At 38.3% G+C, this 12,470-nt stretch overlaps 1 protein-coding gene across 3 annotated transcripts; it reads left to right on the top strand.

The window, feature by feature from the left end:
- Positions 1-462: 462 nt before the first annotated feature.
- On the top strand, positions 463-12,222 carry ST3GAL5 (ST3 beta-galactoside alpha-2,3-sialyltransferase 5). 3 transcript variants are annotated; one of them, XM_013946963.1, is made up of 6 exons: positions 467-582; positions 2,602-2,716; positions 5,383-5,726; positions 7,140-7,308; positions 9,827-9,985; positions 11,282-12,222. In XM_013946963.1, the coding sequence occupies exons 1-6, from the start codon at positions 545-547 to the stop codon at positions 11,543-11,545; spliced, it is 1,089 nt and encodes a 362-aa protein (XP_013802417.1). In that variant the 5' UTR covers positions 467-544; the 3' UTR covers positions 11,546-12,222. The 3 variants fall into 3 exon arrangements, with proteins under 3 accessions (XP_013802418.1, XP_013802417.1, XP_013802416.1); XM_013946962.2 differs by having other exon boundaries at positions 7,140-7,326; XM_013946964.1 differs by lacking the exon at positions 2,602-2,716 and having other exon boundaries at positions 463-582; positions 7,140-7,326.
- The last annotated feature ends 248 nt before the right edge of the window (positions 12,223-12,470 follow it).

The following is a 12,470-nucleotide window of genomic DNA, read 5'->3' as shown; positions in this document are numbered from 1 at the left end:
CGGGAGATCAGCAATAGATTCAGACCTATGATGAGCAGCAGGTGTGTTTAACATCAGGGAATTTAAGGAGTTGATCTCCCTGATTGGTGACGTGGGCTCCGGTTTTCAGAGTGGTGTTTGCAGGTTATGCATGCTGGGAGCGTGCTTGAAGACTGCAAGGTACCGTAGTGCTTGGACTTTTCGATTCAGAGACCTTACATATGCTAAGGATACTGTGGGTGGATTCCTTCATCCTCTGGGAAACATTCACATATTTTTAGAATAATCTCCTAGCAGTGCTCTTGAAATTAGTATGTCCTTAATCATGAGGAAGTCAGGAGTAACTCAGTGTTTTTGACAGGATAACCAAGAAGTATCATCTCTGGGGCACAGAGTAAGTTAATAGTCATTGGATGCCCTCTGAATGATTTCTGTTCAAGAAAAGGTTGTGATAAAACTTTTTTTTTTTTTCTTTTTACAGCAATGCTGAGTGACAATAACTGTGTGAAGTTAAAAAGTGATTGTTCGCCTCCTGTGCAATGGTATAAGACAGTTGCACACGAAGATGAAAAGACCAAGCTGGTTTTTAAAAGGTACTCCCAAGTAAGTGTCATTGTCATGGTAATTCAAAGGGCAGGTGCTCTCCCCCTCATCTGGGCAGGAGAGAAAAAAGGATGGAGAAAAGAAGAGGTGGGATTTCTACAGCAACTAAACGGAGGGTTAGGCACCCAGTTTTCACTGGGGTAACTAAAATTTTGAGGAGCCTAATCTCTCTTGTAGTATCACCAGTTTTCCCCAGCTAATGTGAGATTCCAGTTCTTTGCTCACGAGTACTCCAGATCAGTAGAAATGCCAAGACATCAATGGTCTGATAATTGATGAAAATTAAGGGCAATGGAAGTTTATTGTTTATTTTGGGGGGGAGGAGGGGGAGTGTGTCCCCTCACAGTTCATTCGTTTATGAAGACTTTTTCTTCCAAAATGTTACATCACAAAATGTTCGTTACTCCGTTGCGTGCGGTTTAGCGTTGCCTTGGAATTAGTAAGTGTATGCAAGTATACATCCAAAACCACATTTAAAAACAGCATCTCACTACTGTGATACTTCTCTGTGACTTGAGTTTTTAGATTTTAAAGCTTTTTTAAAAAAAAAAAAAAATTTAAAACCTTAAAACTGAACTGGTAGATCCACTGGTCTTTTGAGCACCTGAATGATGCAATCTCAGCTTAGTCTAGAGATAACTTGTTAAACCTCTTTAGAGGAAAAGCAGCTTCATTCATCTGTCTATGAATCCCCTATTTCTGCTAGGTCAACTGATTTTTCAGGAGATGCAGCCTAACATGCTAAGGAAGATTTTAGACCCCGATCAATACAAAACTGAAATTAGTTAAATCAAATGCGAGAATAGTAGTTCTTTTCCGGTGGTCACCTTGTTGGTGTTGGACAGAATTTTTCACCGTTACTGTACTGTTTACGGCATGTGCTGCAAATTATGAATGATTGCCAGAATCGTATGTGTTAGCCCGTATGGTACGAATCCTGTTACTGTGGGGTACTGAAACTTAGAGATTATCTGTATGGTAAATGTGGTTTAGTGTGGGTCACGCATTTCAGAAGTTGAAGAATATGGTCAAGATCGGCAACAAGGGCTTTTTTTAATCTCTGAAACCTGTATCAAGTTCACATGAGTGAGTTTCAAGAAGCACCAAACACCAGGTAGCTTGCATATTTTTAAGACATTGAAATACATATCCAGTCCTTCTATCATAGGAAAAACTTAAAAATACAACCTGAAAAGCAATAATAAAGCTCAAACTACATACACTGAGTGCAATCATAACTCTAACCACATAGCGATGTAATTTTTGCAAAGCTGTTTAAACATGAAATGAGCCAACTGAATATTTGGAGATGAATAGTGAGATTCCTTTGTCATGAGAAATAAGCAGATCAGAAGTGTGGATAACCTATGTTACTCAATTTTAAAGGATTATTTTTTTCTTCTAAATGTTTTGAGAATATAAATAAATAAGGCTTTTCAATATAAACTTGAGCATCTAAATCTGCATTCTGGCCTCCAAGTGAGCTAAAAGAGTTTTGTTTGCGAGTGGTGACCACTGGTCCAAAATATTGCAAGTTGAGATTCTGTTTTTTTTTGTTATTTGTTGCTGTTTTTACTTGCATGAAAATAGGTATTTCAAAATAGAATTGCCCTTTGAAACAGGAAAAAACAGTCATTTTTTGGTTCCTTTGTAAGGAGAGCTGTTGACACATAAGAGCCGTATTTAAAGTGTATGATGCAGGTATAGAATTGTATAAAATCAGAGTGTCAGTTTGCAGCAGTTTCCGTATCACAGTTTCCATATCAAACAGTTTCCATATCTATTTAAGCTAGTGCATTCTTGCAGATATCTCTGAAGAGTTTTGAAAAGTTTACAGCACACAATGCTATAGGCTTTATTGGTTTGAACTGAACGCACGTATGTCCTTGAAGTTCTTAAATTGTATTAAATTTGTTTAAAAATAACTCATTTAGCAGTAGGTTAACTGCTGGAAAAACTATATATATATAATTTTTTTTTCTCCTCCCCCATTCCTTACACGTACCTGTTTGTTTTTAGACTTTTTGTACTGTTTGTGGTTGGAGGGTGCTTCCTTTATATCCTCAAAATACATTTTGGCCCTGAAGAATGTGACAGAACAAAAATGCCATATGTGGACCTCGATCGTGTAAAGGTTTGGTGTTTTTTGGTGGTTTTTTACTTGCTTAAAATTTTTTTTATTAATGCACAGTACAAGAGTGATAAGGATCTGTAATGAAGGAGTTGAACGATGAAATCATCCTGCGAAGGCAAATATATTTTGCTTCATTGCATCCTGTAGAACCTCTCTGTGGTGTTCTTGTGGAATGGTGATGGTGAGAAGTGCACAGAGAAACTGGATTTCTAGGGATGAAACAAGATAGCAACATGAATAACCTTGGAAATGGACATGTCATCATGCTGTTCCCTCAGCACAGGACCTCCTTGGCATGGTGTGCCAGTGCAAGTGGAAGTGTTACCTGACTGCCACCATGCTACAAGGAGGAGACAAACTGAAGTTGTGGTCACCAAGACCAGCTTCACCCGTGCTTTTAACTGGCACTGCATTTTAAGGAGTGATCTTGCATACTCCTGCCTCATTATCTTCCCACTGTGTCAATGCAAATGTTCTTGTGATCTTAATGACTAAACAGAACATTAAGAAACACGTGGCGGGGGGATGCCCCATGCCCAAATCGAAACTTTATTTTACCCCAAACCAGTTCCCCGGTCTGCTTTGCCTTGCAGTTGCTCAGATGTTTGGAAACATGGGGCAAATGTGCAGGAAGATGCAGCTCTGTGGGCTTTTTTTTGCTTTTCTTTTTCTTCTTTTTCTTTTTTTTGAGAGGGGGAGTTGCTTTTTTTTTTTTTTTAATAGCGGATGCTTGCTTCAACTATAGTTTTGCATGTGGCTTTTAAGCTTGTGTAAGAGAAGGCTATAAGACTTTTCATAATTCTTGCTGCCGTTTCTCTGTCTTTTCCTACTTACCTGTTTGCTCTTTCTCATGCTGTACTTGCCCTGGCTTTGAGTTGTTACGTTTCTGTCCTTGAACGTCTCAACACCAAGAAACAACTTCTGAGAGGAAGCCTTGATTTATGGCAGTCTCATCTCAGCTTCACTGCATGTGCATCCTCTCCCCACCCTTCTCCTTCAGTGCATGTTTTTTCCCTTCTGAGCCTCTTGGCCTTTCTTTTCCTTCTCGTTTGACTTATTTGTTTTGTAAGTAACGTGTTCTTGCTTGCAGACAACAGCTACCTAAACCAAGCAAACCAAAAGGCTGCACGGGCTGTATTTATTGCTGTGCTGTGGTTTGTTTTGTTTGTGTTAGATGCAGGATGGGGGAATGGTATGGCTCTTCGTCTAGTTGGGCAGCAGCAGACTGTAAGCTGTTTGGGCAGATGTATGCTGACTGGCACAGTGCGACACCAGTCTTTGGTAAGCAGTTTTATGATGGTGCTGGCCAGCGCAAGAGCTTACCATGTGATGGAAACAGACTTAGAGATGTGCAGCTGTTCACTTGTTCCCTCTTTTCTAGTGACACAAGCGGGCACTGGTTGTCACTGATGGGCTGCACAACTGTTAGCCTTAAAAATGAGGTTCTTCTGAAGATGTGCCAAGTCTTGCTGTCAAAACGCTTCATGAAGTTGTTCAGTCATGCTTAGCTTAAGGAAAAAGTGTGGTGTTCATATACCCAGACTTACTGACACCTTTGTCATAGTGGCAGAGGCAGTCATGTAGAAGTCTTTGTTAAAAAAGAAGCAAAAAAACCATACTGCAATATCCCTTCAAAGCCATGTTTCCCACACTCAGATATACACCCCCCCCCCTTTTCTTAACTGTACAGAAGGGGAACTGAGTAAGCACAAGATTTGAATTTTTACTCTCTCAGCCTTTTGTTCTCTAATGTTTCTTGATTAACGTGGAGGAAAGATGAGCAGAGTCATACTGGGGGAGGAAAGAGAACATGCAAACAGATTTTTTTGTAAATGATAAAAGTAGTGCCTTGCTATTTCTCTTCTTCCTTATTTCAGGTACCAGCTTGCCACTACAAATTTCTAAAAAAAAAAATGCACATGAATAGCTTTATCTAATGAGATAGATCAATGTATAATTTGCATAAATAGATTCAGCTGTAAGATGATATGGTACTGTAGTCTTTTATTTTGGCGACTCCTCTTTGAAAGAGGACCTGAGATCCCCCCTTGCATTCCTCTTAATGTTGTGTTTAGTCATTAAAAATTCCACTTTAGCAATACTTCTAGAAAAAGTATAGCTTCATGTTGATTTGTAAACAAGTCCAGCATGCCATTTTATACAACTTTTTTCCCAGCTGACATGTCTGGTAAAAACCTACTGCAGTCAGAATTCAGGTCACGCATTTGAGCAGCGACATAGAATTCAGTTCCTCTTGCTGTCTTGCTGCTAAATTAGAGGGGTAACTGTAATTCAGGTTTTTCATTTGTTTTTATAAGTAGCAGTACAAAGTTTCTCAAACTGCTCATGAGGCAGATCTTTCCTATAAAAAGGGTACCATATTCACTTACCTCTCATTAACTAAATTTATTCTTTAGAAAAGCTCCTACCCGGATTTAAATGACTAGGTGGAGAGGCATTCAGTTGCAGGTTTTCACCCTGCACTGGCTAGTGTCTTGTTATAAGTGACTGCTTTAAAATGTCGGGTATTTCCCAGTTTAAACTTTCTTTTTAAAAGCCTGTGTTTGCTAAAGTGATGGTGGTCACCTGGTGGGTTGCTTTGGGAGGGCTGTTTCTGTTACTGAAACTAGCTTTCCTGACTGAAACCTTTGTATGTTTTGTTTTAGAGAGCACAACAGTATGCCAGCGCTGTGCTGCAGGGACAGTGCCGACCTTCTCATGCAAAGAAGGAAATGGGAAGGTTATTTGCAGAGAAATACAGCATGGACATATCTCCTTTTGTAAGAAAAAATATAAATGAAGACAAAGCTTTATTTAAATATGAACCTCCCTTTGGATTTCACAAGTTCTTTGATGAGCTTCAAAATCTCCTTGAACTCTTACCTGAGCATGATTTGCCAGAAGATTTGAAGTCAAAACACTGTAAACGCTGTGTTGTTATTGGAAGTGGTGGAATCCTTCATGGCTCAGAGCTAGGTCACTTATTGAATCAGTTTGATATTGTTATAAGGTACATATTTTCCCTTTTATTTAAGGATTCAAACTACTTCCATTTTGCTTTATGAGCAGACTTGTTTTATAAGAGGAAAGCGTCTCCAGCTTCTTACGCAGCTCACAAGACTTTTTTTGTAAGTTCTTGTGTGAAATGTACTTGTGACTTGATAGGCCTCAAAGTCTGAGGAGCAAAATAACAAATTGTCGTATTCAGAAGGCAAGAATTCAGTGTAATTTGTTTGTGGGCTTCAGACATCAGTTATCAGAAGATGCAGGCAGAAATGATTTAGAATCCAATGAAATCACAGACAAAAATACATTCCTTTTTTATCCATTCATATGTTTAACTTTCTGAGGTAGGCTTTAGGACTCATTTCTGCCCTCTTTCCCTTGGTTATTTGAGATGCTTATTTGACGTATTTTTTGCTTATAAAAGCTATTTCAAGCACAATAAAAATGAATGATAGTTTCAGCATGTAGTTTGCTTACACACTTTTATAGCATGCTGATGTTTGCTTATATTTATAGGAATAGTGCATGGTTCTGTGATTATCCATGTTGTCTGATGTTTGTATTAGACAAATACGTCTGCATTCCTGCCTCTGAATATAACAGTCAGAACTCTTGTTCTTTGTATTTTGAACTGTGTAAACTAACAGATAAATTTAATACAGGTATTTTGACAGATAGTTTTGTAAATCGAAACTGGCTCCTCTTCTAAAGCAAGGAGTTGATACAGTGAGTGAATACCTCTTATACAAAGGTATACAAATCTTTTAGCACTGGAAGGGGCAGAGAACTTGCACTGACTGCTGAAATTGTGGGTGGCGGAGAGCATGAAGGTGACTGTTTTTGTTGAAATAAAAAGGGTTGTAGTGCTTTCACTGTTAGTTCTGCAGAACTGATGAGCTGGTTGATGCTGTTCTTGTCAGTCGTGTGCTGGCACTGGAAGTTCTGGTGAGCTGGATTGGTACAAGACCACAGGAGGCATTACATTGCCCTGTGTGTTAGCGAAGGGATAATTTGAATACCTTTCTTGTGTGTAAGCTCACATAAATGTATTAAAAAAATGCAGGAAACTTTCTATATAGATTTTTTTTTTTCCTTCCCCTTTTAAGTCTCTCTGAGTTGGCACAGGGCAAGGAGAAATTCTGCAATGCTTTTTTAAGCACTTTTCTATTCAAGCTCTTCCTCTTGAAGTTTTGCACTTGTGACATTTAATCCAGAAATAGAATCGGCTGCCTCTCAAAGATAAGGGGTAGATGAGCGTGTGAGGCGAGCAACATGGAGATACTGAGAAAACTCTGTATTCCACTCTGATAAAAAGCTGTGGGCCAAATGGAAGTTCTTTGCTTAGTGTCTTGACCTTTTAATTAAATTGCATCCCTGTGCAATTTACAGTTTGTCTTTAAACTTTTTTTTTTTAAAGGTTAAATGATGCACCAGTTCAAGGATACACAGATCATGTTGGTAATAAAACTACTATAAGAATGACTTACCCAGAAGGAGCTCCGCTTTCTGAACACGAATATCATCCTGCTAGCTTGTTTGTGGCTGTCTTGTTTAAAAGTGTTGACTTCAGCTGGCTTCAAGCAATGGTAAAAAACGAAACCTTGGTATGTAAAGGGGCAAATTACATACTTGTGGTTTTTATTTGGTTTTTGTTTTCTAATGGTTAAGAAATTGATTGACCATTACTTCTTGGTTTGTACTGAGTATCTTTTATGTAATATTTTTTTTTTTAATGTCTCCTAGTTACAGTTAGTACCAGCATTCAGGTTGGAGCTGATAATAATTTTTTATGCAGATCTTGGTGGTTTACAGGCACTAAGCTACATGACATATTAAATGTTTAATAAAGTGGAATTCATTTCATGTTCAGCTTAAGTGACTTGTTCAAGTCTGCAGAGCCAGAAATAGAAATGAGATTTCCGGAGGCCAGTCCATTTTATTTTTTTTTAACCGCTACAGTCAGTGCTGCTACAATGGCGTACATGCGGTTAATGTATAATTGAAGCATCACAATTGTTATTCACATTGTCTGTAGCTCTAAAATTAAAAAGTTATTCCTTTCTCATTGCATAATTAAAGAAGTGCATTCCCACATGCAGAAATTCTTGGGGAATTGGTAGGAGGATTCCCTGTTTCCAAAATCTCTTTAAATTCATGGGTTTTGACCTCTTTCAATTTGCTGGCATTTAATTTCACCAAGTTGAAAACCACTGGCTAGACTTTTCTAACCACAGATTGAAAAAAACTGCTCTAAACTTTCATTTGAGATAGATTTATAAGAAAGCCTGTCAGGTTCCTTAACAATTTAATACCTAATATTTTAGGTACTTCAAATCCCCGTCTTAATTCTCTGATGTTTATGATGTTAAATCATATGGAAGATCTGTTTAATATTGAACCACGACTATCTCTTGCTGTAGTTCAGAGAGCATGTGCTAGGAGATTGTCTTGTTGTGAATAATCTGAGTATGTTTTGGAGAGAGGAGACTTTCTTGAATGTGTAAAAGTGCAAATTGAAGAACTGATCACTTGCTAATTTTTACCAAGTACTAGGCAATGTTGGTCCATGACCTTACCTGCAGGAATATGGTAATTTCACTTACCGGCACCTTTCTTACTTGGGTTGAATCCCTGACTTACTTGTTTTACAAGTTCTCTAGTTATTTTGTGTTTTAAAACTTGTTTTTAAAGAATGACTAGCAGAAGCACAGCTTTTTGTATAAAAGTTTGTTTTCTGAGGATTGAAAAAATGATTACTTTTGACACTGCATCCTCTCTGTTTGTTACAAGCCTGAAATATGTCCTTTATGAAAAAAGTACTTTTGCTTGTTTTCTTTGTCTTAAGAGCAGAGCTGGAGTATTGTGTATAAATATTCCATAAATATGGAATCGGAGAGGAGAAAACAGAATTGCAATTACGTCTCCTCTCTCTCTCTCTCCCAAAATCCGGTCTTTTGGCTTCTGGTCCTGGTCGTCTTGCCCTGCCCTGTCAGTGCTGTCATTGGCTTGGCATTCTCGGTTCTTTTCCCAAGTTCTCTCTCTCTTCTTGTACATGTACTGTGGATGAGTAAACAAAACGCTTGTATTTATGCTGAATAGAAGCATAAGGATATGTGATTCTGCAGCTACTTATATCAATTCAAGACCAGGCTGCCATGCTGCTGTCCTGTTCCCATCAGCACCTGTCTGTTCACACCTTCTTGCTTGCTCTGGTGTTTTTGCCTTTGTGGAAAGTCAGTTTGGGGAACTGACTGAACTGAAAACCAACTTTGAAATATTAGGCTTTCAGGTGGATCACCTTCCTGGGCAAGCATTGGTACTTCAGTAAACTGTTTCAGGGAAGTGGGTGGGAAAAAGGGACTACAGCAACCTGATTTGATCAGTATAAGCTGCTGCAGAGTTGCACCTTAGTGTAGAAATAGCTGTAACACAGAGCTATATTTTTTTAAACAGGCCTATCTCAGCTTTATCATTTGCTTAGTATTAAACATTGTAGGGAAAATGTATAAAATGAGCCTGATCTAGTATTAGTTTTTCCATTAGCATGTATCTAATTGACTGAAAGTGGCATGAGATGGGAATCTAGCTTGCCGAGTCTTGTGTAAATCCTTCGCCTGAAGTGTTATGTTTATCACTAGTGGAGACTGTCAAACAGCAACTGTCCACTTCAAAGCCTGAGCAAAACTGTTTTAAATTCAGTGCTTGCTTCGGAGTGCCCTGGTTAATGTTTGTGGAGAACTGAGGTTCCGTTTCCCATTTTGTTTGATACTGTTGCTTGCTCAGTTATGCTGGGGAAAATCCAGAGAATCTGGAGGAGCGGGTGTGTAGGTTGGCTGATTAAAAACAACATGCACTCAAATATTCAGAGTAAATTTCCCCTTCCTACCTCCCACTCTCCCTGCAATCCCAAATAGTTTGAGACTTTTCCCTCTTTTTGAGTCAATCACTTGAGTTGTATGCTGATATTCCTGAGCCATCTTAGCTGTAAACTGTTTCCTGATTTTTTTTTTCTTATAATCTTAGATGAATTCAGATAACTTGGTTGTCATGTCCTCTGTACACTTTGTAGTGTCAAAGTTTCCCTCTAATTTTTCTTTCTCTTAGCCTCTGTGGGTGCGGCTCTTCTTTTGGAAGGAGGTTGCTGAGAAAATTCCTTTTACATCAAAACAGTTTCGGATTCTGAATCCAGTCATCATTAAAGAGACGGCTTTGGACATTTTACAGTTCCCTGAACCTCGATCAAAATTCTGGGGTTGGGATAAGGTAAGACGTCCTTTTCTAGGAGAAAGGGGTTGTATGCAAATAGAAAGTAAAATAAGAAACTAAAAATGTTTTGGCCTCTTCTTTCAATACAGTTCCCCTGTGGAATTTCTGAGCTGGTATGAAGTAATATGGAAACTAACTCTGTCAAAAGACTCTTGTATTTTCTTTATTTAAAATCAAAGTATGAGTTCAGCTGACACGAATTGGTTTGTTTTACAAAGCATTCAGATGCCATAAGACATAGATCGTTTTGGTACAGTGTGTTCACTCGCACGTCACTGTGACTGGTGTTAAATACTCAAAATACAACTTGATTCACTAGTGCATTTGCTACTTAAGAACAGCCATGTTAAGTCAAACCAGAGATCAGCCGTTGACAGGTGTATCTCCAACTGCAGGGAGCGCAGAGGGAGTACGGCAGGTGTAAAACAACCTTTCCTCTAGCAGGTCCTTCCAGCTGTTGGAATTGCCACGCGTACCAGTGTGCTTAGGAGCAATTGGTGGGCATGTCCTCCCTCTGCATCCTTAGCTTCAGCGATAGTGTAAAGTGATGAGTCGCCCAGTTTAATTATACACTGCGGGGAAGAAGTGTTTTCATTAAATTTTTAGTTATGTATCTGAGAAATTGGGTATCAGTAGTTCTCTGGAACTGTGAAAAATACTGAATAACCATTGCTGCTTCACCTTTTATGTGTAAGAGCGTTTCATGGCAGCGTTATTGCACAAATGTTTTGAAGGTTCTTCTCACCTTGCAATATTTATTTATTAAAAATGTAATATATCCAGCTATATATGTTTTAGTTGTATCTTAGCATATTTACCTTCTTCAAGGGTTTTTCAGTGTAAAAGTAGTATTCTGAAGGATGTTGTTAGAGAGCCTGTAGCTCAAGACTGAAGTAAGCATAGATCAAGAAATGTCAATTTTAACAGCATGTAAGCAGTTATTGGAGTGTTGGAGCGAGGATTTACTTACAGTTAAATTATTTGGAAATAGGAGATGTTGCCTTCAGTTCACAGGGAAAAATATAGAGCTGAAAGCCAAAGTTCTTGTTAAAGGCAAATATTCAAGTGGCCCTGAAATTTTAATTCAGTTTTAAGTGACTGTTTTAAATGCATTACTTCCTGCAGTAGTGGTCCCCTTGCCTTGACAGGATGTGCTTTAACTTTTAATCCGTGCTATGGTGAGGAGAGGGAATAAACAAATCCATTAAATAATGTAAATTGTTTTTTAAAAAAAAAAAAAAAGGCAAAGGAGAATGTATTTGAATTCAGCAGGCTTTTTTTCCCCCCTTTTAGAATGTACCCACTATTGGGGTCACAGCGGTTGTTCTGGCTACACATTTGTGCGATGAAGTGAGCTTAGCGGGATTCGGATATGACCTCGATCAGCCCAGCACACCTTTGCACTATTACAACAACCTCTGCATGGCTGCCATGAACGGACAAACTATGCACAACGTGACAAGCGAAACAAAATTCCTGCAGAAACTGATTAAAGAAAAAGTAGTCAAAGACCTCACTGGTGGGATACATTGTGAATTCTGCGTCAAAGGCAGCTAGTGATTGAAGTGCAGCATGCTTTGGATTTACTAACTTCCCAGAGGTTCGGTTGGAACAACCCTCTTACTGTCTTCAGTGGTTTGTTAAAGTGTGTATGAAATGGACTTGGAATCTCTGCTGCCTTTTTTTCCTTTTTTTTCTTTTCTTTTTTTTTTTTTAAGTCAGGTTTAATTTGTTGAACTTTTAAATTTATTTAGATGTCGCATTTTACTTTGCACATTTTTGTGGATAACTATGTAAATAGAACTTTGAGTTGAAAGAGATCCATTTAAGTATGTAATGTTTTAAGTTGTCTGAAAAAAAGCAGAGTTTTTGTTTTCAGATGTATATGGTGCGCACAATGCTAGCCTGAGTTGTCTAATAGCATAAGAGGGTTTTTGTTTTTTTTTTTTTCCATTGAACTACTGTCTTTGTGGATCTGGTTCTTGGTGTATGACTCCTTTTCATGCGTGACATGAAAAGAAAGGCATATGCTTCTCAAGTCTTTCATTTGTTGCAACTCGACTATTTTGTTTTTCCCTCAAATATTTATATTCTTTTGTTGTTGTGCTAATATTTTTTGGGGGGTGGAAGAGGAATGTGGGAGTGGAGGTGAAGGAAAAGAAACTATTGTGGCAACAGTTGAATAGTAAGTACTTCAGCATTCATGCTTGACATTAAAATCATTGATGTGTTAATGCATTGGGTTTAGAATCCTGCTTTATCATGAGGCATATTTGGGCCCCAAGGTGTGTTACAAGAGGATTTAGCTAGTAGGAGGCTTTTACCCGAACCAGATCTCTTCACGTTTCTGTTCCTTCAGACACAGATATGTGTTTCTAACTAGTTGGTTTGCAGCAGAGTTCAACCACCCCTATTAAAGAAATGGCATTAATATGAAATCTGGCCTTTTTTTTTTTTTTTTTTTTTTTTTTACAGTGACTTG

This window comes from Apteryx mantelli, chromosome 5, assembly GCF_036417845.1.
Source record: "Apteryx mantelli isolate bAptMan1 chromosome 5, bAptMan1.hap1, whole genome shotgun sequence".
In the NCBI taxonomy this organism is placed as follows: domain Eukaryota; kingdom Metazoa; phylum Chordata; class Aves; order Apterygiformes; family Apterygidae; genus Apteryx; species Apteryx mantelli.
The sequence above is the reverse complement of the archived record's forward strand: the minus strand, read 5'-3'. Positions and strand labels throughout refer to the sequence as shown.